This window comes from Calidris pugnax, unplaced genomic scaffold (assembly GCF_001431845.1).
Source record: "Calidris pugnax isolate Ruff unplaced genomic scaffold, ASM143184v1 scaffold86, whole genome shotgun sequence".
Taxonomy (NCBI): domain Eukaryota; kingdom Metazoa; phylum Chordata; class Aves; order Charadriiformes; family Scolopacidae; genus Calidris; species Calidris pugnax.
Genome location: NW_015090843.1, coordinates 1,578,516 through 1,606,347, shown reverse-complemented (window position 1 = coordinate 1,606,347; position 27,832 = coordinate 1,578,516). Strand labels below are relative to the sequence as shown.

The 27,832-nt window shown below is 42.4% G+C and overlaps 1 protein-coding gene across 12 annotated transcripts in view; it reads right to left on the bottom strand.

The window, feature by feature from the left end:
• PTPRK (protein tyrosine phosphatase, receptor type, K) overlaps window positions 1–27,832 on the bottom strand; it is a 353,816-nt gene that overhangs the window by 76,281 nt on the left and 249,703 nt on the right. For all 12 annotated transcript variants that reach the window (XM_014942619.1, XM_014942624.1, XM_014942626.1 and 9 more), the window contains exons 7-11: window positions 24,402–24,704; window positions 13,383–13,492; window positions 11,463–11,664; window positions 9,589–9,694; window positions 2,860–3,133 (exon numbers count right to left, since the gene is read on the bottom strand). In XM_014942619.1, coding sequence (XP_014798105.1) covers window positions 2,860–3,133; window positions 9,589–9,694; window positions 11,463–11,664; window positions 13,383–13,492; window positions 24,402–24,704 — 995 coding nt within the window. The remainder of the gene's footprint in view (window positions 1–2,859; window positions 3,134–9,588; window positions 9,695–11,462; window positions 11,665–13,382; window positions 13,493–24,401; window positions 24,705–27,832) is intronic.

Sequence of the window (27,832 nt, the reverse complement as noted above, 5' to 3'; positions counted from 1 at the left end):
AGGATGGCCTAAACATAGCAAATATTTCTAATTTTCAAATCAAACGGGAATCATGCCGTAAGAACACAGAAAAGGGGTGCAGGGGAAGAAAAGGGGAGGACTGGTGGCTCCTATTTATGTCCTGACAGAATTTCCAACCTCTGGCCACTCCATGCAGCACAAAAGGTCCATTTGCCCAGCACTCTGCCCAAACTTGTGTCTGGCTGCATCCTGAGAGTGGTGAGCAGTCACCTGCAGCCCATCAGCAACGCAGCCCCTCCTGCTTCTGAGGGGGCAACCAGCACAGAAGCAGCCCAGCTATTTTATTTTAAAATAGGTATTCTCAATATGCATTTAATGACATTATTTCAAGAGATGTATTTTATCTCCCCCCCGCCCCCCTTGGTCAGCAATTGACCCAAATGACGGGAGAAATGACTTGGTTCTGCACAGGTTGAACAGACGAGGGTCAGTCACAAATGGATTTCCTGGCCTTTTTGTACCAAAAGTGCAGTGATTTTAAAGGCAAACGTACTGAAACAGCATAAGGTTGCGTGAGGGTCTGCAGCTGCTGTTGCATGAGATCACTCTAAACAACATTAGCATGTAATTAGAAAATATAATAATGACAGTTTCATGCTCTGAAATGCGCTGCCTCCCGTCCTGCTGCCCCAGAGCTCCATCCCCCAGCACATCCCCGGGGACCTCCCTCCTCCCCGAGACTCCCCAGCCCAGGTCCAAGACATGGATGCTGTTTTGTAAACACAGCTCGTGAAGAGGGAGCGAAGCTGGGAGTTGAAGCTTGTCAGAAAGATGATTTTTCAATCCAAACGCAAGCCCTGCAAAGCTTATCCATATAATCTCACCCTAATTAGCATTCTCCCCATTTCCTTGCCCACTTTGGTTCCAAATGCCTGCGAAGGTCACAGAGAAACCCCCATCCCGACCCTACAGTGTATTTCAGAGCACACTTTACTTCCCCTCGACTGTTTTGCTGACCCCACTAATTTATAGTACAGCCCTCGTTTAAACGATCTGCAGCTCAGAGGTTATCTTACAGCCACTAGATCTCTGTCCCAGCAGAATGCAGTGCAACCTCCCCAAAACCTCCCCCCAACTCCTTCTAGGAACAGAAATCTGATCCAAAGTTTTAAATTATACCACAGAAAACCATTTTAGGATTAAAGCTCTCTCACAAACTGAAATCCAGTTAAAGGAAAAAATAATGTGTTCTTCTCTCATCTTCTACTTATCTATCAAAATCTAAAGGTCAATATAAAGATCTATTTTTGTATTTAATATTTTTATTTTACTTTTCCCTCCCATTTATTTCTTGGGGAATGAAACAGATTTCTTTACAATTGAGTCTGCTGGAAGCCAACAAAAGCAGAAGGAATTATTTGTAGCAGGTGAGGGTCTCTTCCATCAGAAGCAGCATCCAGTTCCCCAGCAGCTCCAGCACAGTTTCATTAGCACCTGCTTTGTCCCCATTCTGATTTGATGCAGATGCAATTTTCATAACTATAGGGAGAAGGTGGGATCTTCTTCCAGAGGTGAGGAATTGTTCAGTCACCACAGAGACCCAAAGGTCCAGAAGGGGAAACACGGCTCCTGCTACCTCTTGGTGGCCTTTCCACCAGTAGACCAATCTACCTGTGCTTTCTAGTTCCTCCCTGCCCTGCCTGGACACTTCATACAGAGACTCCTATGGACATGTTGCTGCCATTTCCTTCAGTTTTCTAAACCGTAAATCAAAATTTTAAATTTTTAAATATCTGAAGCTTCCGCCTGGACACTTCATAGATACTCCTATGGACATGTTGCTGCCATTTCCTTCAGTTTTCTAAATTGTAAATCAAAATTTTAAATGTTTAAATATCTGAAGCTTCTGTGTCTACCACGCTTTCCCTCCTCACCGATCCCTTTCCCCTCCCTCATTTTTCATTTATGAGAGTAAAAGCCATTCAAGAGCAATAGCATGGGGCTTGCAGAGCCACGGTTGTTCTTCCCACCTGGAACCTCCCTCCTTGGCCCTTTTCCCCCTTCCATAGGCACACAGCAATAGTAATTAGCAAAGGAGTTAAAAATGAAACACCAAGGAGATAAGGAAGGTGAGCAACAGCCACATTTCTACACCTGCACAGCATGGAGCAAGTCAAGTGCCCCTTGGCAGAAAGGTTCTTGGAAACACACCCTGGGCCTGTGGTTACTTCTGCTCCAAGCCGATCCTTAGTTTTTATTGGACGTTCAGTGTGAGAGTCTCAAAAAGTCTGAGCAGTTTTTTCAGCCTGCTGAACAGCCCCCGTTCTGTTTACCCTGAGGTAATTTCATCTTCTGAAGCGGGCAAGTACTGGGGCTGGAAGGGACCTCTGGAGGTCACCCAGTCCAACCCTCTGCCAGAGCAGGGCCACCCAGAGCAGATCCCACAGGAACGTGTCCAGGTAGGTTTGGAATGTCTCCAGAGAAGGAGACCCCACCACCTCTCTGGGCAGCCTCTGCCAGGGCTCTGCCACCCTCAAAGGAAAGAAGTTCCTCCTCATGTTTAGATGGAACTTCTTATGTTCCAGTTTGTGCCCGTTCCCTCTTGTCCTGTCCCTGGGCACCACTGACAAAAGACTGGCCCCATCCTCCTGACACCCACCCTTTCAGTATTTATAGGTGTTGATCAGATCCCCCCTCAGTCTTCTCTCCTCCAGACTAAACAGACCCACGTCCCTCAGCCTTTCCTCATCAGAGAGATGTTCTAGGCCCCTAATCAAATGGCACAGACAGGATTATATCAGTGCCACTGCCAACTCCTATGTCCACCTTCCTCAGTCCCAACTGTCACCACGGGTGCATTTTGACTCCTTCCAGGAGAAAGGTGTGGTTGGCACTCACCTTCTCAACGCTGCTCATGGCCTGGAAATAGATGTTGTAGCCTTTGCGAGGAGCCAGCGGCGGGTTCCAGAAACCCTGGTAGGTCCTGTTGTCACCCACGGTGAAGGGGGCCGGCTCTGGCAGGTTTCCTGGGGGCAGCTCAGCAGCAAAGTAATAGGGTGACCCTCCACTGAGGGCAGTCTGGTAGGTGATGGGGACCTGGTAGCACTCCATGGCACCCGTTTCGCGCTTGGTTCGGTGCGGGTGCAGCTCCTCCACCACGATCTGGTAGGCACTGGTGAGACAGAGGAAAACCAGCTTTAAGGTCACCTGATAGAGTCAAATCTCTCGTTTTGTAAAAATATTAACCCAATTGCTTTGTGCAAGCTTAAAAAGAAAACCAAAAGGAAAAAGGGAAAAGACAGCAGATGCATGGATGCAAAGAAGAAACAAAGGCTTGAAATACAGCAAAGCTGCCTCATTCAGCCACTGGAAAGAAGTAGCATCCATTTTTTTTTTCAGGAAAAACAATACAAATCTATACACAACCTCCTGACAATGATCATTATTTCTTTAAGGCTTTTTTTTTTTCTTTTGAAGAAATGCAGTAACAAATCTGAGTTTACACACAATAGATGAAACTCTTGGCTAATGGGAAGCATCTGAAGTTAGCATTTTCCTTTGAAACAATATTAGAGGAAGCTGAGCTTCAAGGCCCAACATAATGACCGCCTCCGGGCTGCGCCTGAAGCACCAATTTGCAGTTGTCATATCATTAGAGACAGAATGTGCTGACAGGCTTCTCCACCTCTTGACCTTGCTGTGGCTTCTCTCTTGGCTCAGAGCTGCGCAGATCTAAAGTACAAGTGACATGCTCTAATGCAAGCACAGATGGACAGAAATCTGTCCATTCCACCAAAATAGACCGCCTCATTCCTCTACAGTTGTCAATGACAAAACGTTACAAATTGCTGAAGCAGATGGCACTCGGCCTATTAAATCCCATCCCAGGCTCCCAATACTTCTCTTGAATCGGTCCATGGCTTGGTCACTTCTCAAAATCACCTGCTCAAATTAGAAGAGGTAATCATAATTTTTTTTCTCTCCTTTGGGGGAACTATGAAACTGCAGGACATTAGTAACTCATTATCAGCTTCCTCTGCTCTGCAGAAGTACAGAACCTACTCACTGAGAGCAGGAGGCAGTTCTTCAGGAGAAGAGAAGAGGAAGAGGGAAAGAAGGAAGAGGGAAAGAAGGAAGAGGGAAAGAAGGAAGAGGGAAAGAAGGAAGAGGGAAAGAAGGAAGAGGGAAAGAAGGAAGAGGGAAAGAAGGAAGAGGGAAAGAAGGAAGAGGGAAAGAAGGAAGAGGGAGTTTTTCGGGTTTGAAGAACTCTCTGTATGCATACACACGCACACACATATGTGAATACATGCTCACAATTTCTCACTGATATGCAGATATATTATGAAAGATTAGTATGAAAATATGCCTAAGTGTGCAGACAAGACCTGAAGCTACTCAATAAAACTGGCAGAATACGCTGTCTTGGTTTTGTTTTAAAGCTTTCTAAACAGAAGTAGTGAAATTGACCAGAGTTCTCGCAGCAACACTGCAGGGACCCTAAAAGGCAAAGGCAATCCTCCTCATTTCAGAACTTATGGGGCAGCATGAAATTATTTTGTCAATTTTCTCAGCTACTGCTGCCCAGAAAACCCAATAACTGCAGTGGCAGAGATGAAGTATGATACTGGTGAATGGAGGAAAAGAGAGGAAAAAGTGAGAAATTAGTTTCACGTGTTTCTTGAGCTGAAAGAAGTTAGTATCCCCTTTTCCTAGCTCCCCAAAAAATCAAGGAGGAAAGCCTCTTCCCTTTCAATGTCACCTCATTTTTGAAACTCTAGATAAAAAAAGGAATGTAAACAAAAGAAAATAATTTAGTTCCAGGAATCTCTGTTTCTCATAAACCATCTGTGAGCTGAGCTTGGTGATAAATCCCCTTCTGTGGTAAACTCCATGTATTAACTCTGTCCAGTTGATGTGGCCCGCGCCAACAAATCCCTTCCACAAGACCCCTGGGCACCCAGAATCTGTCTTTGTGTTTCAAAATTAATTAATTAATCTCAGAAGCTGAGATCTACCACAGCTACCAAATTAAGCCCCTTTTTCTGGGGTAAATGAGGCATCTCGCTTTTAAGGCACGTCTCCTTTCTAGGGGCCAAGTATCTTTGGAGACCAAAACAAACAAACAAACAAACAAAAAAATCAAAGATGAAGGGCATGAGAGTTAAATACACAGAAAGTCTCTTTTAATAGCATTCTTTAAAATCATGCAGTAATTTTTGAATGCGATATAAAAGGTATGGCAAAATTTTAAGCATGAGATTACACTAAAATGTGAAGGTTCCGAAAAATTTTCAAATAAAGTAATTTACATAAAATAAGCTTCCAAAAAATAATGCTTTTTGGGCCCCTATGTCTGAAAAGCTACAAAATAGGGAAAATAAGAAATAGGTGTACACATTGTAGCAATTTGCATTTGTAAAATTACTTTTCCATAAAGAAAGAATAGGAAATGAGACAAAGTCTTTAGAGTTTCCAATGAGACTTTGCTTTTAATTCATTTGTAAAATTACTTTTCCATAAAGAAAGAATAGCAAATGAGACAAAGTCTTTAGAGTTTCCAATAAGGCTTTGTTTTTAAATTTATTTTTTTTAATTATTATTTTTAAATAAAAGATGTGTCTATCTCCAGTTTGGAAAGGGGATGTGGCAGTACTTCTCACGCTACGTTGTAGGCTAACAAGGCATGGAGGAACACAGTCATTTACCTCTGGGCCCTTTGTGGTACCATCTGTTAAAACCCATTTACTAAACCTTGTGGTGGCTCCAAAGCAGCTCCGCTACTCCCTGATCACAAAGCAGTGCTCAGAAAGGACACCCTATTGCAAGGTGTGAAGAAAGAACCCAAAATTAAATTTGCAACCTGAAAAGCAGGGTGTTCACTGGCTGCATGTGTTGTATCAGGCTATTAGGGGAAACTTAAAGGCTCTGTACACCCTGCTTATCCTTGCATTTTTACATGTTACTAATCCCAGCTTAAATTATTTTATGTTTTCTACGAATTTTTTTGAGTAATGTTGAGAATTCAATTACAGAGAGCTTTCTTGTGACTGGTGCTGAGGGAATTCCTACAATAGCAATTTTTTCCCAGGTTTCCCACTCAGCGAGGAAGGAATAAAAGAGAGAAATAAAGAGGGAGGAGTGGAGAACCTACATGACAATATTCCTTCTCCCTGATGACTAAAATAAATTCTGAGCTATTCTGAAGAGTAATATAAATTTCAGAACCTGCTACATAAGTCATGGGGATCATAAAGTTGTCTGAGCCAGCCAGGTAAGCAGAGAAAGTGGTGAAGAAGTAGCAGGTGAAGAGCATAAGTCATGGGGATCATAAAGTTGTCTGAGCCAGCCAGGTAAGCAGAGAAAGTGGTGAAGAAGTAGCAGCATCTCCTCAGCTGAGATGCTGCATGTAGAAATTATTTCTCATGTCAAAAATATATATTTTTTTTTACTTAAGAAAACCTGCACAGAACCTCTCTGTTGGCCAAGACGATTACAAACAGCCAAAGGAGGTCCCTGCCCAGATCTTCCTTTTCAACCCCCCTAAAAATTCAGGCTCCCACAGAGATACAGCAATGGTGAAGGCACTGTTCACACTTCAGCCCTATTCTGACCAGGCTTTAATACCAGTTAGAGATTATTTCCTTCTACATGTCTAGTGGAGACACAGTGTCCTCTCCTCTGACAGGGACCAGGTTGTACCAGCCCAAGGTACAAGCCCAGCTCTTGGAATTCCCATCAACAACTCAGTTTTAGCTGCTCCCTGCCATGATTCATGTAATTAGTCTTGTTGCAAAATGAAAACAACCTGATTTTGCATGTGGAGGCATAAGAAAAACACTTTAGCAATCAAATAAAATAAATTCAATCATTAAAACGTTGTCTGTGCTGATTCTGATACATGCTCTTCATAACCCTCATCAAAAGATCCTCATCTTTTGAAAACAAAAGAGTGTTTTGCACAAGCAAAAACACCCTTTAGAAAATCTACAGCAACAAATCACCTCTTCAATGAACCACTGAAGCACCGTTGATGCTACTGACTGGAATCCCATCCACCAGATTGATGGTGGAACGGTGCTTCACCACCAGCTTGAGCCATCCTGCCCTGTTCCCAACTTGGCATTGCTAGGCTGTAATTTGGTTTAAAAACTTCAGGAGGCCATAAAGAATGCAGGACATTGCACAACACCACTTGACAGGGAAGATATGATTAGTCATTTTTAAACTGTGACGGCTACAGCACGTAGGGTCTTAAAGAAATGACTGACAGCAGCGCACTGATTTCACGTGAGTTAAGGAACATCTGGTTCATCCAGGAACATCTGGGCTGATGGAGAGGCTGAGGTACAACAAAATCTGATCACAGCATACTTCTGTTTGTGGAAACGAGAGTATCAGACTACGTTGGTTTGTTGCTGAGGTACAACAAAATCTGATCACAGCATAGTTCTGTTTGTGGAAACAAGAGAGTATCAGACTACCTTGTTCTAGTGTTTTGGATCTTTTTTAAGAAAAAACCCATGGATCTACATCTATCAAACACAATCATCTTTTGACCATCTGTTTTTTTTTTTTTTTTTTTTTAAGAAAAAACCCATGGACCTACACCTATCAAATACAATCATCTTTTGACCATCTACATCCCCAGGGATTAGAGGAGTGGGTGCAACCAAACCTTTTAAAAATCCAACTGTATTCCTCAGTTTAAGGCTACAGAACAGGATTTGGGTCCCTTCTACTCAATCACTGCTGCAGTCACAGTGATGCCTTTTCCCCCCTACCTTTTCCCCCTAACACTTGTCATGGCACCAAGCCAGCTTGTGGTGGAAACCCAGCTGCAGTGGGGATGGATGAAGCTTCACTGAAACCCATCATAAAACTTAACGAAACACATTGAATCTGTTCAGAATTTCAGTGTGCTGACATTTATCTCCTCTGTTAAGAAGCTGCTGAAAAATACCTGACTACAATATACGTGATGCCAGGAAAAGGAAGGGGACTGTGTCTTCTGCATTCCCCTGGAGAACGTTCCTCATTCCAAGTAAGGAACAAAGCACCTGGTTTGTTTTAAGAATAAAGCCCAGCTCTCTGGTTACAGTGAAGGACTTATTTCCTTGGCCTCTTCATGTTAGATATTCATGTAATCTCTTAGGTTTTAGAAATTAATTAAAAGGGAGAGGAAAGATGGGAGACAGGAAGAAAGATATATTCTTTTTTAAGAACGTGCTCAAACAACAGTTACTAATATTCTGTAAAACTATCCTGATCAAACTATCTATTGACATTTAGTCCATAATTCCTCTTTTGCCACCTTCAAAGGCCACAGTGACAAGCTCATGCTGAGGATGCTGTAAGGATGCTGTAACAACATTGTTTTTTAGTCCCATACATTTTATCATTCTTCACACCCAGAAAAATCCTAGGTTTCCTCCAGGGCAATCTTTCAGACACAAACAATGTATGGGGTTACAATTTTATTTCCGAATACAATACATCAATAGATCTTATAAAAGGGGATGAATCTGGATTATCTTCTACGACAGAATACAAATAAATAACTTGATTATATCAATCGTAAGGGTGACTATATGATAAGCACATAAAAATGCTTATAGGTACGTGGTTCATGCCCACAACATCCATGTAAAACATGAATTCCTCTTGATGGAGACAGACTGAAGAAACAGTTAATTTTCCTCTACTTTTAGGGCTCGGGCACATTACTCGACATCAGCTGAGCCACATTAACTGACTTAATGTAACACAGAATGAAATGCATTAGCCCGTATTTCTCTAAAATGTCACAAGGGTAAGAGCATGAAAAGGCTCTGATGCTCAGTAGTTAATTAACCCCCAATTAGTCAATCCTCTCCCTGAATATGGCTGATGCGGCCACATCAGTAAAACACAAATGGAATCAAATATTATCACCAAATTTTTGCACTAACAAGTAGAAGTAAAGAGCAGGATGTGGACTAATCTTTGCAAATAGAATTAAATTATCTCTCAATAGAGAGCAGAAGGGAAAGACCCCTCAAAGTTAACATAAATGAAACCTTTTAATATGATTAGGGGACATGCCAAATAAAATCTAATAGCTTGCTACATGATTTCTAGCAAGAAGCACTCCGAGAGGAAAAAGGTCAAATATTTTGTATTCATCACTATTATTCTCCCATTTCCTCTCAGCTTCCAATTTTCCAATCATATATATATATGCTATAGAATAGCTGATTTGAAGTGCTGGAGAGAAGTGTTATTTTCAAATCCACTTTCTGACAAACACCTTTCAACCTCATCTTTCACAGACACTGTGAGAAAGTAAAATGAAATTATAATGGATAGGAGGTGGTCCTGGGGACCCTAAATCAAACAGGAGAGACAGCTGCATGATTCAGGTCATGACTATCTTTTTTTTAAAGAAACAACAACAAAATAACCAAGAATTTTTCCTTTTTAATTAGAGGGCTATTGGCAAACTCAGTCTAGCTAAGAAAAACAATAATGTCAAATGAGTATCACTCGGAAATGAACAGCTCTATGAGCTGCAAGGCAGCACATAATAAACTAAAAAAATCTCCTCTTGATTTTTTTTTTTTAGTTTTACCTCTTTTTATTTTTTTTTACCTGATGGGTGCACCTTTGGCCTGCGCCGGTCTCAAGAGCACAGTTATTGTAGTAGCAGTTTCATTGAGAGACGCATCGACACCTTCGTAGTCCGGTAAAGTGGGAGCTGATGAACGTTGAGTGGGGAGGAAAAGAATGAGAAACAAATCAGTGAAAGCCTTTCACATTGTCACGAGACTGTGGCTGTTTGCAATACAGTGCAAAGCCACAATCTCCATCAGCTATTTGAGTCTTTTTTAATGATTTTCCAGTCAGGCACAATCTTTTACTGGAGCATGAATGGGAATTCACCAACAATTGATAACTCCATCCCTAATTGCTCTCCCTCAAATGATGAGACCTATCAAGTTAAATAGATTTATTCAAGGACAGAAATAAAGGGAAGAGGTGACTGCCAAGAAACCTTGGGTGGAAAAAGGGGGCACATCTGAAGAAGCCTGTAGTCCTAAATAATGCAAACATGTCGAGGTGCTTGTTTCTCAAAATACTGAACTGTCTGGGGGACAAGATATTACATAGTTTCACCTTTTTTTTCTTTTTTTTTTTAAATTCCTATAAAGAGGTTAGAAGTCAAATGTGCAAGTACCACACCACCATTATCCCTAAAAATTAAGAACTGGAATTTGTTGTGAAGAAACACAAGGATCTTAAAACAACCTGAGTAAAATATTAGACATCAAACCAACTCGGTAGCTAGATAAACACAACAGAACATGGAGGTTGGGGGTTTTTGGTGGTTTGGTTGTTTTGAAGGGGCTAAGGTATAAGGAGTGTTAGTGCTTCTGTGCTGGGATGGAATTCAACAAATCCTTACAGTTAAATTTGACAACTACAGCGCTTCACTTGCTACATAATTCAAGGAGTTCTGCCTTGAATTTTCTCACATTTTGATTTATAGGCATGTTTTGGGAACTGGGTGAGGAGACTACGTGCGTAGTTTCCCACAGAAATGGTAGATGCATTCCAATACATCATTAACTTCCCTTTACAGGACAATAAAAGTTTCATTATGGCAGATAATAAGGAAAATAGCCTGCTTTGTGCTGTTTACATTTCTAAATAACTGACTCCTTTGATCTCTGACAAGCTCTGAAGTCACCACGTCATAAAATCAACAGTCTCTCTAGATATAGCACTGACTGCTATCAACTGCGTAAGCGTCAACAGTCTCTCTAGATATAGCACTGACTGAACTTCTGCTATCAACTGCGTAAGCTCCTTAGTTTTTTGAGAATAATACTGAAATTGAAGAAAATAAAAAATACTAAAGCATTCCATCTGATGTTACTTTCTCCTAGAGTTCGCAGTGCATTACTAAGACAAGCTGTGCCAATCCTGGTGTGCTGCAGTAAGTGAACAAAGGCAGGAGGAAGAAGACCTGCATGAACCTGGCAAGAGAAATCCACCCTCCCAACTACCCCGGTTCCGTTGTAGCCGTGTGCTGCTGAGCAGTGTCACCTTGACTACATCAGTTAATTTTCTGCATCTGACTTTACTAATCTGCAAAACAAATACAGTACTTCGTGACCTATGGAGTGCTGTAAGGCTTAATTAGTTAAGGTTTATACAGCACTTCAGAATCTTTAGATGAAAGCACAGGATTACACAAAATCAAACAGTTAACAGCTACAGGTGTGCAATTTCCACCTCCACCTCAAGGATTTATCCCTGAACTCATGATACTGTTTGGCAAATACACTCAAAAACATTTTCAGTAACGTGGTTTCACGATGTGATAGGATTTTCGGAGCTTTTCTTTCCCATTTCATGATATATCATCTGACAAAAAAATTCAAAAAAGCACTTCCCTACACACACACTTTCCCTTTTTATTTTCTCTTTTTTTTTTTCTGTTGCCGTTTTTTTGTTTTTACCTGAGATGTTGGTTGTGACATTGATGGTGGTGGCTGGTCCAAACCCTTTGACAGTGCTTGCACGGATGAAGAACTGGTAGGTGGTCCCCGGGTGCAGGTGTGAGAAGACGTGGTGGGTGCTGTTCCACAGCTTGGACACGGTTTGGGGAGGTCCTGCCACCGGGACGGCAGGGTCAAATGACCGAATGCTGCTATAGCTGACCTGCAAAAACGATTATTTTTGTAACAATTGCCACAGTTTTTAGCACAAAAAGATTAGGCTAGCTTGGCTGGAAAGGAAACAAGAGACAGATGCTCATCTGCTGCCCAGCTACCTTGGGGATACCATGAGGACCTGATGTTATCATTGTAGTCTGCTTCACCTGGAAGGCTCTGCAGGTGCCCTTCATCACTCTTTCTTTGTGATTTTAGTTCGTGTATGGAAAATTGCACTGTTACACTTAAATTAGGACACCCTCATCATCCTCCCCATCTCCACCAAAACCCCTTATTTTTCACTTCCTGTAATACATTTCCCTATTCTCTTCTAATAATCATATTTAAATGCTGTCCAAGACAAGCTAACATATTTAAAGCCAGCAATGATATCTTAACGTACTGGGTTAACATATTTAAAGCCAGCAATGATATCTTGATGTACTGGGTTTGACTGGGATAGAGTTAATTTTCTTCACAGCAGCTCGTATGGTGCTGTATTTTGGATATGTGACTAACACTAAAGCTCACACGTTTCCCCTTCTGATTCTCCCCCATCCCACCACGGGGGAGGGACTGAGGGGCTGAGTGGGGCTGAGCTGCCCCCCAGGGTTAACCCACACTATATAAAGAACTGTGTGAGCATTAAGTAGATAAACACACTTATAGAATAGAATAGAATCACTGAATGGATTTTCCCCTTCTGATTCTCCCCCATCCCACCACGGGGGAGGGACTGAGGGGCTGAGTGGGGCTGAGCTGCCCCCCAGGGTTAACCCACACTATATTTTTCCCCTTCTGATTCTCCCCCATCCCACCGCAGGGGAGGGACTGAGGGCTAAGCCACCCCCCAGGGTTAACCCACACTATATAAAAGAACTGTGTGAGCATTAAGTAGATAAACACACTTATAGAATAGAACAGAATCACTGAATAGCTTGAGTTGGAAGAGACCTTCAAAGGTCATCTAGTCCAACATCCCCTGCCATGGTTAGGGACACCTCCCACCAGACCAGTTTGCTCAGAGCCCCATCCAGCCCTGGAGGAACCCCTCCAGGGATGGGGCAGCCACAGCTTCTCTGGGCAACATGGGCCAGTGTAAAAAAATTCTTCCTCATATCTTGTCTAAATAACTAAAACTCTTTTAGCTTAAAGCCATTACCCCTTGTTCTATCACAACAGGCTCTGCTAAAAACTTTGTCCCCATCTTTCCTGCAGGACCTTTTTTAACACTGAAAGGCCACAATAAGGTCTACCCAGAGCCGCCTTTTCTCCAGGTTGAACCCACACAGAATCACACAGAATGATATGGGGTTGGAAGGGACCTCTGGAGATCACCCAGTCTTCAACCCTCTGCCAAAGCAGGTCCACCCAGAGCAGGTCCCACACAAACGTGTCCAGGTGCGTTTGAATGTCTCCAGAGAAGGAGACTCCACCACCTCTCTGGGCAGCCTCTTCCAGGGCTCTGCCATCCTCAAAGGGAAGAAGATTCCTCCTCACATACTCACATGCCAAAGCCACTTGACGGGGCTGCCCAGCCAACAACTTATGCACCATAATTACGATTTTTAAGTATTTAATCCCTACACAAAATTCAGTATCCTGTAAAGGGAAGCAGCATATAATCGAATAGCTTTACAGAGCATAAATACCCACCATCACCCACTCCTCTCCCTGCTCTTCCCCAGCCCTGTTCCTGCGCTTGTTTAGCTGTTCAATGCTTACCTCATACTGAGTAATGATGCCATTTGGATCCATGGGTTCCTTCCAGTTGAGGAAGATCTTATCTTCAAAAGGAGTTCCTTTCACCGACTTGGCAGGTATAGGGCCCGGCACTACAAACAAAATAAAAAAAAACTTTTAAAAATAGGAAATCCAAGAGACAGAAAAATTAAAGAGATGACAGGACATCCTATTAAAAGGAAAAGTAAGCGCGGGTCTGTTTCTATTAATATTCATTCGCATGCAAAAAGGCAGCAGCAGAGAGCATGAAAAAGCACTTCAAAGTGTATTTTGTCATTCGCGGCGCAGAGCGAGCATGAAGTTGAAACGTTATCCCCACATACAGCTTTCAAAACTTCATGCAAAGTCAAATTGTCTCGTAGTATAGCCAGGGGAAACAGTTCGAGTCAGATTCCGGCTTGAGGGAACATCACTGAACTCTGTAATAAGCGTAGCTCGGGACAAGGACTACATGGGATTAAAATCCTTTTAAAAAGAAAAATCAAAGGCAAGGAAGAGCCTCTGCCGCACAGCACCTTCCAAACAAAAGAAATGCTTACAAAATAGTTTTCAGCCACCCCTTTTCTTGCGATTTGTTGTTTTAAAAGACATCCTCACTTAAAGAGGGGGGGTGGACAGGGGGGCAGAGCCAGCAGCTCAGCTTCCACCACCGCCGTGCTCCTGCTGCAGGAGGAGCAAAACTGCTCCCCTCCAGTCTTCCCAACAAGAGACATTTTCAAAGCTTTTAGCTGAACCACGCTAAGGTGACCCCACTTTCTTATTTTAAACGGAACCAATATCCCTGGTGTAATAACGAGTCTGAAGTGTCACCTCGGGCCACTCTGCCAGAGTGATCCCCAGCTCCCAGTTAATCCCATCAACACCAGGTGGGTGCCGAGTTATCTCCCATTTCAGCTTACAAGATATTCTTGCCTACACATATGGTTCCTTTTGAACCACAGCAGCTCACCCAGATTTGAACACACACACACGTGCTGAAAGAAGGGGATGAGGATAAGAGAGCGCCTAAAGAAACCCTGAACTCAAAGAAACACTCCCCCACCACCCTGGCAAAAGCCAGAGTTGCCCAAATCTACAGTCTTTCAAGCTAAAATGTTACTTCTGTTTAATATATTGACAGATATTTCTCTTTCCTTCTTAATCAGCCTATTTTCTTCAATGCAGTTTCAGTGAGCCCTACGCGTGACATTTCTCGCGTATTAATTATCAAAGAGACTGAAGTTTTACAAAGAGTGAAAATAAATTAAACCCTTCTGGATCAAAGGAAGCACTGAGTGCTGTGCTGGCAGCACCGAGGAGCTCTGTCCCAACACCGGGAATTATTTCAGTCTACGTGGAAGCTATAATTGATGATCTGCCCCTTTGGTACAAAAGCCATCATTTGGCACATCAATAATAAATTCATGGAATCAAAAAATTCCACAAGTAAACAGGTGAGAGCTTCACAGAAATGGTTCATCCATCTGCACCTGGGGGGGAATAACCCCATGCGCTGGTACAGGTTGGGGACTGACCTGCTGGAAGGCAGCTCTGCAGAGAGAGACCTAGGAATCCTGGTGGACTACAAATTGCCCATGAGCCAGCAATGTGCCCTTATGGCCAAGAAGGCCAATGGTCTCCTGGAGGCCATTAAAAGGAGCATGGCCAACAGGACAAGGGAAGTCATCCTCCCCCTCTGCTCGGCCCTGGTGAGGCCCCATATGGAGTGCTGGTTCCAGTTCTGGGCCTCCCACTTCAAGAAGGACAGGGAACTGCTACAAAGAGTCAAGTGAAAGGCTATGAAGATGATCATGGACTGGAGCATCTCTCTGATGAGGAAAGGCTGAGGGACTTGGGTCTGTTCAGACTGGAGAAGACTGAGGAGGGATCTCATCAATGCTGAGCAATATGTAAAGGGTGGGTGTCAGGAGGATGGGGCCGGTCTTTTTTCAGTGGTGCCCAGGGACAGGACAAGAGGGAACGGGCACAAACTGGAACATAAGAAGTTCCATCTAAATAGGAGGAGGAACTTCTTTCCTTTGAGGGTGGCAGAGCCCTGGAAGAGGCTGCCCAGAGAGGTGGTGGAGTCTCCTTCTCTGTAGACATTCAAACCCACCTGGACATGTTCCTGTGGGACCTGCTCTGGCAGGGGGATGGACTGGGTGATCTCCAGAGGTCCCTTCCAACCCCATAGCATTCTGTGATCTGTCAAATGTAGACTTAGGAGAAGTTAACTAAAATCACATGTGGCTGCTTTGCTTCAGTGTCCCGATGCACAGCGGATCAAGGCTCACACGCCATGGCAGCCCCCATGGGCAATTTGTGGTACTGAGACTCGCTGTAGGCAAGTTTTGTTTTTTATGGGGACACTCAACTGTGCTGAGTATGAGTCTATGGTATGAACATAGCCTGATGCACACAACATTTTCCCTGGAAGATGCCTGCATGCGTATGTGTATGTACATCTGTGTTTAGGAGAGAACACAGGAATGCACAGGGGCATGGACACAGAATATGAAATTTGACATTGAAGCATGCGAGGTAAAAAGACAACAGACACAATTGCTCCAAAACCTGCAAAATACTTTTTGTGCAGTGGTTTTTAAAGAACATATTCCATATGAAACTGGGTTCAGGGCTCTACGTTCTGGGGTTGCATAAAGCCTCCTACATTTTCTCTTTAAACACCCAAGTGGGAGAAGCCTCGAGGCTCATCCCATGGCAGGACTGTGTTTTCTTCTCCTGCAATACAAAACTCGTTGCTTGTGGCAGCAGCAGCAACACTAAACTGACTGGAACTACACGATCCCAGTTAGTTTCATGCTTCTCTTCCCACCAGTGTGGGAAGGGCACCAGAGCAGAAGAGCACAGTGATGAGTAGCTTGCTGGGAATCCCAGGAAAAATAAGGTCAGGAAGTAAAAAGAGAGCAAGTGTCTAGAAAAAGAGATCAGTAACTCCCGCAATCCTCACCCACCCCTGCAAATTTCCAAAAAATGAAGCCTGGGGTCAGCTTAAATAATTTGAGAGTTCAATTGGAATTAAATCAAAGAAACAAATAAAAGGTCAAACACCTAAAAAAAGGGGTTATAAATTCATTTTAGCAGGAAAGACACGTTTTGATGGGGCTGAAGTTATTTTTTTCCCTTCCGTTTTTTAGTTCAACCAGAGTTAAAAGTCTGGTCCAACCAAAGTTAAAAGTCCCACAGCTTTAGCAATGGGGTCAAGGGAAGGATATAGAAAAGCAGGAGCAAAGGAATTTGCTTAAAGAACAGAGTATCTGTGGGCAGGGCCATAGATTCACCAGTCAACTTAGTCAAAATAATGCCTAACCACCCTCATTTGTGGTTTTATGTCTTTGTTTTCAGGTCCAGATTAGTTACAAATAGGAATCTTAAAAAGGCTGAAATTAATGACAAAAAAAAAATCCAACCAAACAAAAACCAGCAATAAAAGAACAGCAGCAAGGTAACCTTCCTGACCAGTAGGTAACTACTCAGCATCCCTCCATGTAGGCAGCCATTGCTCTCTGCTCCCTATGACTCCCAACAGAACTCAAACAACTTAAGAAATATCTTAAACTTCACCTTTCCAAAGCTGTGTCAAGAGCCTTCCCTTTCATACGAATATTTAGCAAGAACCCAGGTGAAAAGCTGCCAGGTGAACCTCATCCTTGTGTTGACATTAGCTTTTGGAAACGTTCTCACAGCCAGCCCCAAAGGTGTTCCTCAGGCCCACGAGCACATCTCCAGACACCCCATCGTTTACCACAGCACCTTTTTGCTGCCTTCCCAACTCCCTTCTTCTTCCTCTTCCCCCTTCCTCCGGGACTTACGGACACTCTACACTAAATTAAAATGCCCAAGACTGTTACAAGTGCATATTGAGGTGAAGTACGTTACTTGAGATTCCCTGTCCCTGGCCAGGTATCTGAATAATTCAAGAAGCGTAAGTAGCTGCTAGAGGAGTTGGACTCGGACCTTTTGGCCTCTGCACCCCCTCTTTATGAAGATTCTGGTCCCATTGATTTTCTTTCCACCTGCTGACCTTGTGAAGTGTGACCCCACCGTCTCTCAGTGACAACAACAGTAAACACTCTTTCCCATGCATTATTCTATGCCAAACTTCCAATGAGTCAAGATTTACCCTTATCTGAAGAATTGAAATCATTTTGGTGGGTTTAGTTGTATGGCTTTCAGAAGAGATTTTGAACTTAAGCAAAAGAAAAGTAACATTTTCCCTATGAAAAAGTGTATGAACATAAATGCACATGTATATGGAAGTAACATAAGACAAATTCAAAGGGAATTTCAGCACGGTTTTATAGTGGTAACATCATGAGCTCTTCTTTCACGATTTACATGCATCTCCAGAGCCCTTTTAATGAAGCCATATATTCGTATACTGAATAGCTGATAATCTTTTCTTCTATATACATGTGGGATGGTGGACTTTTATAAATACTAAGCGTAATAAAAAGCCCAAACCATCAATCCAACATCAGACCAACTCATTTTAGCGCAATATATTTGCATTAAATTATGTCACAGTCACAAATAAATTGTTATTCACAAATAGTGTCACCTAAACCTCGTTCTACACTAACTTACGGGGAAATTTATATTACAACACATTACTTCTGGAAGAACGATGTACTAACTGACATCGACCACTATAAAACTGAATTTATATTGCTTCAGTTTTCCTGCTACAAAATAATGAAAGTGCATGTAAACAGAGTATTTTTATTATTATTATACTCTGTGAAAGCCGTGCAGAGTATTATTACGTGATATGGGCAGATATATGTGCAGATATATGCACGGTTACACCAGGACACATTCCTTTGTGGTACTACAAAAGCAAACTACAGCCTTTCTCCCAAGGTAGAGGTCCATTTTCTGTAGATGGTGATGGTCAATCTCTTCTACTGATTAAACGTTACAAGCAATTAAAAGGGCCCACCTTTCCATTGGCCTTTTCTGAGGGATTTACCATGTCAACATCATTTAACTTCTGAGTGATGAACCATTTTAACCAACACTGGTCTGTGTCACCCAGCCAGGGCCACTGCTGGACTTGTGTCTGTGATGGGTCCCCACACCTTCCAGCCTCTATAAAATTGCTATTTAACAAACATAAACACTTACAAGCAAGCTCTTAAGCAAGTTGACCATTGCAGCAGCAATCACTGTAGATATTGGGGCAAATATCAAATGGGGATAAATCCACGAGGTCTGGATTTGGTGAAAATTTGGGGACTCAGGCACCAAACGCGGTATTTTGTTTTAAAGCCTTTTTTACACCAAATGCTGGCTTCAGTACTCCCCGTTCCTGGGATTTGGAGATGTTTCCCTACATCAGGGTGAAATAACCTCACGTGCGTTTCTTGGAACTTTCTGAACAGATGCAAATCAATATTCAGAGAGCGCTTCCAGCCGGCGGGCGGCGGGGGAGTAACGGGAAGTGGTGGGCACAGGGTAAGCCCTGGCCCCACTGCCAGCTGCTGAAACAGCCGCTAATTCTGGCCCCTTTGTGGGCGTCATTATGTGAAACACACCGTTTCCACAAAGAACCTCATGTGTAATACCCCTTTCTCAACTATAAAGCTTCTAATATAGCTATCTAAAGGAAATGAAAGCAGGAAGTTGTTTCAGCCAGGGTAAATAATTCTCTGTTTCAGGGCCAATTTTTCCTGAGCTATTAATATAAACCCCAGCTTGTCTTTCTAGTCCTTGCAATACCTTAAAACAGCTTGCTTCGTTTGTTCCATGTAAGCTTGAAATAAATTCAGTATTTTTCTTACTTTCTCACAAATCAACTGTTCTGATGTCTTTGATACAAAGCGCTCACGTCTTTCTGTAACCCCTTTTTCTCTCTCTTGATGATATGCCAAGAGAAAACCCTACCTGCCATTTGAAAAAAAAAGAAAAAAGAAAAGAAAAGCAGTTATTTTCACAAGCTGAAGGACAAATAGGTTCTCCCAGGCTCCTCTTACTGTTGGCAGCAGGTCAGTTATAACCAGTTGCTGTTTACTGATCCTGAAGACATAAAACTTCCTCCCTTATTTGACTATATTGACAATAATTTTACCCCTGCTTGTAACACGTAGGTCAACAGTCTCCCTGTTTAGTCAAGGACAGAGGTCAATACCTTTACCAGGGGCATGTATGGACAACTTCACATTTCAACTTTGATGTCTTGCTCCTGGGTTTCCCTTTATTAACTGCAATCATTTCCCATTTTTTTTCCCCAATAGTTTGCCATTTCAAGCAATTTTTGCAGCACTGGACATACTGTCTGCCTCAACTCTTCTCCTAGGTGGGCTAATTTTGATATTTTTTACAATGTTACTAGGAGACCTTCATGTCTATGTTTTTCCAAAGCTCCTTGAAGATTTGTTTGTTTGTTTCCTTTGATGGAAGCATATTTTCTACCTCCTCTGTTTTTTTTTCCCCCCAGTATTTTCCTGGGATGCCAGAACAACTTGAAAAAGTCCAAAGGAAAAGTGCTTCTCGTATCAATTAGTGAATGGAGAAAAAAAAATATATTTTTGTTTTGGTAAAGGCAACTTACAGCCCTACTATCAAACCCAGAAAAACACTACATGTCAACTATTTCCATAAAATCCTCCTTTAAAGTTGGTGGAAGGCATTTCCTCTTGACACATTTAGAAAGCACACTAAGTATTGAAATTTTTGTTTGTCCTCTAATGACAAGATTTCTCCCTTTCTCTGCTGCTTCCCCGAGTGGTGGTGAGCCTGCTGGAGTGTTCCCAGGAGCATGAGTAATGGTTGGACAGTTGGTGTCCCAACCCTGCCTTGCAGCTCGGGGTGTCTCTGCCATACTCCCGGAAAGATGCAATGAACGTGTCCTTTGGCTCAGCTCAAAGCTTCGGTACACATTAAGCCCCAAAATGGGCACTTCTCCTATTCCAAGTGATCTTTTTCCACCGGTTGTTTGCCTGCTGTTCCCTGACACGTTCCCTTACTAGTTATAAAACCACCACGGAACACTTGGAGTTTCACAATTTGCTTTCTCCGTAGCTGCTCTCTCAGAGCTAATGTCACTGTTCCCCCCACTGCCTTTTGCACCTGCTTCCAATTTAAAATTCGGGTTTATCTACCTTGATGCCATTCACCATCCACTGCTCTTAAGAGGGTCCCTGTGAGCCAGCAGCTCTGAGAAGGGCACACGTTCCTGATTTACGCCGAGGGATAAATCCACTGCTGGTCTTTGAACTTGGTTCGAAACACCAAATATCGTCTCTGCCCATCACGTGTGCATCCCCAGATCGTGCAAGCCTTCCTCTTCTTCCTCCATCAAATCCTCCATCCCCCATCCAAGGCGAATTACAAATCACTAAAACCTTCTTCATTTGTCAGCCATGGCTATGAAGGTCTGAAGCAGCAGGTCCCTGTCACGGTGCAGGCAACACCCAGCGCCCAAGCACTTGGAGGAACTTTCTCCCAAATCTAAGCGATGGTCTGGTCTCTCCCCAAAGCCAAAGATGGTGTTTCACCCACCAAACACTCACAAATTTCCTTGTTTTCATCTTTTTTTTTTTGTACAACTTGTTTAACAGTGTACTGCTCAAGGGCTTAATTTTTACATGGAATGTAGCTCTGCTGTATTATACACTATAATATACCTTAAAGATTAACTCCATCTCCCCAAGTGAAATAGAAATACTTAAAACCACCAAGTGTTCAGATCTAGCTCTGCTCAGAAGGGAGGTTATTTTCAGGCTGATATTCCTGGTTTTGCTGTCGCGCAGATACCAAATTACAAGTCACTAAAACCTTCTTCATTTGTCAGCCATGGCTATGAAGGTCTGAAGCACAGCTTCTGAAGCTTACCCTGGTCTGCTAATTGTTTCCTGAGTTAATTCTGCTCCAAACACTGCCCAGGTATCACTCACCACTCTGGGAGGTCTGGCCCAGCACCGCAGCCTTATATAAAAGTGAACTTTTGTGAAAGAAAACCTGAGGTCCCCACTGCCTCACACCTGAGCCTCGCAAAAGCCCGAGATCCTCCACATTTAGGGAATCCCAGAAGGTCAAATACGTGTAAAGCTCCTAGCAGAAGGAAGGAGGTGAAATGATAAAAGCAGAATGATGAAAGATTAAAACAAAACAATAACAAAAAAAAGAAAAAAGAGAAGAAAGGGACAGAGAGAGAGCTGGATGCAATGGGGAAGGTGGACAAAGCAGCAGCAGATGAGGGCAAAATGGTAAAGACGAAGAGAGACCAGAAAATGTAGAGTAGACACCTTGAAGTCCAACAGCCTGCCAAGTTTTTACTTGATTAGCAGGCCCTTGTAAGAAAGAATGGCATTGGAAAGAATGCTGTGCTACAGAAAAGCTAACAAAAAGTTAATTATCTGTTGTTGTCATCTGGAGTTTTCAAAATTTCTATTTATGAAAAGCCCACGGCGTAAATGCACAGTTTCAGATTGTTGTGTAATCAGTGGCCATCTATAATTAATGGTATTAGCAAAAATACAGGAAAACACTGTGATCCCTCTGTTTTTCCCCTCATAAATGAATCGCTGATAATGCCCCCACCATGTAGTTAACACCATGCTCATTCTACAAAACCTGCCAAAAAAAAAAATCATGATGGAAATGATTGGAAATGATTGGGGTTGGAATGGCTGTTTCCAACCTCATGTGAAATATGTGGAGCACAGACTCAGGTATCTTCATGTAGGTCTTTTCTTGTGAGTCTGAGTCCCACTTTGGGCTGCAAACTGTGTCTTAAAGCAGTTTCAGAGAGATACTTGGTCACTTGGGCATGGGGTTAATTTTAAACCAGCACATGTTGCTTGTGTGCTCCGTACTTTGAAATACATGAGAAAATGGACATTGGCTTCCAAGTCAATCAGTAATGCACAATTAAAAACCTGCATTTCATTTCCGATAGCATCACTGAGCAGACCTCACAAGAGGTAATCTTCAGGTCACAAGCATTGCTGACACCAGCGTGTCTAACTATAGGCACCTTTTAAAATGTATTAATCCCTCCTTGAAAACAACATCTGCTCGAGATCAGTTCACCTCAGCAGCTTTTGTTCACTGGGTGAGACTTCTCCTGCACCAGGGTACCGCTGGCACCAAAGCTGAGTCTAGCCCAGTTCTCTGGTAGCACCGGGGTGCCAGGCTGAGACCAAACCTGCCTTGGGTGCATCATTTCCCAAGAATAAACCACAACAAAGCCAGGAGACAAAATATATATGCACTTGACTCTGCTCCTGACAAGCACTGCTACGGTGACCAGCCACCATCTCCACATGTCTATCGAGATAAAGGCTATCAGAAACCATAACCTGAAAACTCAGGTTAAAAGAAAAATAAATCCATTTTCTATCAGCAGAAAATATTACTACTTTTTTCTTTTTTTTTTTTTAATCTTAATGAAATTATCAACCACAAGTGTCTATAATATAAGCACAGATATATAAATAATTAATCGTGGACTATATTTATAGTTAACTTTTTAAAAAAGTAATGCCATAATTTGATCTGCATGAATTATTCTAATTCTGTACTTGCCAATAGCTCTTCACGTGACACACCTATTGTCCCTGTAGTTGCCTCCGCCTCCGCATATTCTGCCTATTTAATAAGCTGTTTTCTCTTCTTTATTGCGACAGAAAACATATTCCTGTTCTATTTCTTGTAAAATAGAAAATATATGGCAAAAAAGCGGTACCAGATTCTAATCTTGATTGCTCTCCATATATAAAGCAATACTCCCTCCTCCATTTGACAGGCAAACACACCACCTTTTTCAGTTTTATCTTCTTATGCATCTACATCCTTGTATTAGTCCAAGTATTTTTTTCTGTTACCAAAGATATTGTCTAGTCTCATTATGCTGTTGTGAATATTTTAATAAAATCTACATATAAGGAAAAAAAGCTAAAATTACCCTTTACTACCATATTTCATATTTTAAATATTGATATTGAAAAATATCTACTATTATTTTAATCTCTTTCGTACCAAGACTCATAGCCTAACCACTGCATCTCACCGTTAACATCTACACCTGTTCTTTATTTCTTCCCAACTAAGGTAAGTTCAACTGTCTTGTCAATGAAACTTCACCGAGAGCATTTTATAGATGAATCATAGAATATCTTGAGTTGGAAGGGACCTGTGACGATCATCAAGCCCAACTCCCAAGCTGTCAAAACAATACTTTAGTCTAATGGGTGGCTTTCAAACAGTTAACAGATACCATATACTGTAACCTGCAACAGAAATTGTTGCTCAAATGTATCTGCTGAAGAGGTTTTAGGTCTTGAATAGAGTCTTTAAGCTTGAACTCAATCTTCTCCCAAGTCACAGGTGACAGGACCAGAGGAAATGGCCTCAAGTTACACCAGGGGAGGTTCAGGCTGGATATTAGGAAACATTTTTTCACTGAAAGGGTTCTCAGCCATTGGACTGGGCTGCCCAGGGAGGTGGTTGAGGCACCATCCCTGGAGGTGTTCAAAAGACAGGTTGATGTAGTGCTGGGAGGTCTGGTTTAGTGATGATGCTCCTTGTTTGTTGTGTGGGTGTCTATTTTTGTCAGTTAGGCTGACGGTTGGACAAGATGATCTTTGAGGTCCCTTCCAACCTAGAAGATTCTGTGATTCTGTGATTAAAATATAAATTTACAAAATTAAATGAATGTTCAAATACTACACCAAATAGTGTGAAGAAACCCTCCCCTAACACCACCACGTGTTTCGTGTCGCCTGTGTTGGCACATTTTTTTGAGCGACTGGGAAGCCACCCCCATTGCTCTTGCGAGAGAGAGATTGAGTATGACTCATGCTACACGGACACTTTGGGCTGTATATGCAGGGTGACAGCTGTAATACTTTTAAAGCTACCAGTTTAGGGCTAATTAATACATTAATACAATACAATTTCCACCCCTTGGGACACATACTGTAACACACAAAGCCATTTCCATCCACCCATTGAGACTGGAATGTAATTTCCATCAGAGCATTTATTTATGCCTACCGTCTTCGTCCGTCTGGATAATGGTCTCCTCGCTCTCCTTCCTCCCCTCGGGGTTGGTTAAGATCATTTTGAGGCTGACGTTGGTGTAGGGAGGCAGATGATCCACGACGTGCTGGGGCGCTTTGGGGTCCATGTCCAAGCAGTCCGCCTTGCTCTCGTTGTGCCCGCAGAAGTAGTGGTAGCAAATCGTGACGTTGAAGGTGTGGCACCGAGTGATGTTGTAGCCCAGGGACTCCCAGTCCACTGCAATGTGTCTGGCCTGGATCTCAGCAATCTTCAACGTTTTCGGGGTTCTCATAGGCTCTAGAAAATAGAACATAATGAAGAAAAACATCGTTAACGTTCTTCGTCCTTGCACTGAACTGTGTAACTGGTGGATGACACCTCCAGGAACGTGAAAGCAAAGGAGACGCTCAACAAACACAGACTTTTTTGTACAAGTACCCCAAAGGGAAAAAACCTGCCAGTCTCTGTTTTTTCCACTTCATTCTTCTCCAGTCTCTCTTTGCAGGTTTCAATCAGTGATTAAGACTTGGTAACAGCGAGAAAAAGAACTGTTAATTAACAGTGCTACAATTCAAAGCAACTGAGAATACGAGCAGCAGATGCAAGAAGAGTGACCAAGAGGCCACCCAGCTGCCACTGCTGGCTTCCCTTCTTGACTTCCCCATCACCTCTTTTTTTTTTTTCTCTTTTTTACCTGCACAAATTAGATAATACATCACAGTGGTGAAGAGTCAACATTCACCACTCTGATTTATCACGTCACCAAGCAATGCTGTAAACTAATTACGCTAATTACCTTACTAAGCTAGCAGTTACAGAGATGATGCAGATATTAATTACTGTTTATTATTTTAGTAATGAAGCTATTCATTCAAGCAAAAACCCCTCGGCAATATTATCAGAAGTACTTTTGGATATTCCCATTGTACCCTGCTTCTTTCGGGTCCCCAAGCCCTTGCTGGGACGTGATGTCTGACCTGGTACCCGAGCTCGGATGCTCTCATACTGGCTCTTCCACCAGCAGAGGACAGGAAGCTCCCCAAGCTGCCATCAAGCTCCCCAAGCTGCCATCAATCTTTCACCCTCTCTCCAGCGCGTCCATTCCTCACGCAAGACTAACTTTTATCGTTGAACTTAATTAAAACAATTACACAATGAAAACCATGACCATGACTATATCTACAAGAGTTTCACTGGAAATGCACACCAGGGGGATCTTTACACCCTGCCAATACATCCTTCCTCATCAGGGAGGCTCAAGCCTGCTGTAGGTACAGCTCCAGCTCCTGTCCTTGCTGGTGTAAGGAAGGTCAAAGCAGTTGAGATTATTCAAGGAAGCGAAGCACGGGATTTCTCTGTCTGGGCACAACAAGTTCTTTGTAACTTGCATTTGTGAAACGAGAGTCCCAACCAGGCCAACAGCCAGCCAAACGCACAGATGGTGGATTGAAAGAAGGAAATGTGAATCAGCCCAATCTATTCGGCACGCGGTTTTGCCAGACAAACTGCAAACATTTAGTTTCAAACATCAAAACAACCGAATTCTAAATATAACACCAAGGTATTCCTAGTAACAGGATGAGTGTTAAGGATTAAAAATTGTGCCTATTTGTTTCCATGATCTATCCTTCCCCTCCTAGATTTTGAACAAGCCTGTTCCCTCTGCCCTTAAGCCCCGATTTATCACATATATGGCAAAAATTACAAGGGAATAAGTAGACTTCCTGGGCAGTAGCTTTCTGAACTCATTGTACGCTGTGACAATAGAGATCTGAAGCTGAGCGATAGCATTGAAAAGGTCCTTGAGAGATAAGAGAGTTTAAGAGAAGGAGGGGAAAAAAAGGGGTTTTATAGAATAAACAATGTCTGGTGCTTTAGCAAGTACAGACAGGGGTGAGGCAGTCATTAAAGGGAAAAAAAAGCAAGCAGCAGCACAGTCCATCTACTGAAGGAGGCAGTAAGTGTCCTCAAAGAATCCGTATTTCCTTGGCTACTGCAAGCACTTAGAAAAAACCCAAACACTCCGGTGTCACAGAAGAAGAGAACTGCTAAAAGGGGAAAAAAAAATACTATCATCAGTCTTTTTCTCATGACAGTGAAAAACCCAGTTATACAGACTCTGATTTACTGTTTGAGGCCTAAAAGAGTAAACATATCCTTCACCGAGGAAGTTTGGCATTATAGGCTTATTTTTCCTTCTAAAATGGAATGATTTTTCCGTTTTAAAAATTTCTCCTTTAATCCCTGTTGTCCCTTCAACCACCCAAAGACAAATTCAAATCTGAATTTAAAATTTATGGGAGCCTCTAAAATAAACACAACTTAATACGTGTTGTCTGGCCATGAAGGTTGACACTATTAATGCCCAAAGCCGACTAATCAGCAGCAGAAAACACACTCGATTTTCATCTTGCTTCTTTCACGATGAGGCTTAAACTGCGTTCACACTGTGCTGTTTGGTGCTTTAAAAAAAAAGAAGAAAAAAAATAAAAGCTTTGCTAATCTTAAAGAAAAATTATTTTACAATTCTATGCAAATTTTACAAATGTGTCACAGTATCAGAGGAGATACTGAAAAGCATCCTTTATTCACCTGTCAAACAGGAAAGAATGAAAGACAGAGTGCGATCTCGCTTTCTCACAACTATTGCCTCCTTTGGCAGAAATTAAACAACTTCTGCAATATTGAGATGGTAATTAAAGTCTGCAGAGTCTCTCAACAGCTTTGGTAAAGTCTGCCAACTGTCCCACTGCTCCTGAAACGATGCTTTAAAAAACACAATTTTACTCTTGCTTCTGGGCAACATTTGTCTCGGGGATCTCTAGAGGTAAAGACCAATTGTTTTAAACTACCACACCACAAAGGCTCCATCTGCAACACCTCCGCAGAAAGCAATCTTCCAATAATTATTTTTCTCAGATAAAACACCACTGAATTTTTGAGTAGGCTTCCCAAAAATCTCAGCATCTCATTAAGAATAACTTTGTTCTCGATGGGGGCAAAAAGAAATGCTCATCTGCCGTTTTTCCCTTTCCCCATCACACCTGAAGGTTTGCATTTTACCAAAACACTTCCTTGATCCTACTGGGATTCAATTTCAATTCCTGCATTCTCTTCTAATCTCCAGATAGGTTTTCAGTTCTACTAATCCCAAGAAATCAGTTCACATCTTGTTTTCCTACTTGTTGTTTTCCCACCTTTCCCGTCTTTCGGAATCCCAAGAAATCAGTTCACATCTTGTTTTCCTACTTGTTGTTTTCCCACCTTTCCCATCTTTCGGTCACAGAATCACAGAATCTTCTAGGTTGGAAGGGACCTCAAAGATCATCTTGTCCAACCATCAACCTCACTGACAAAAACAGACACCCACACAACAAAGAAGAAGCAACACCATCACTAGACCATACCTCCCAGCACTACATCAA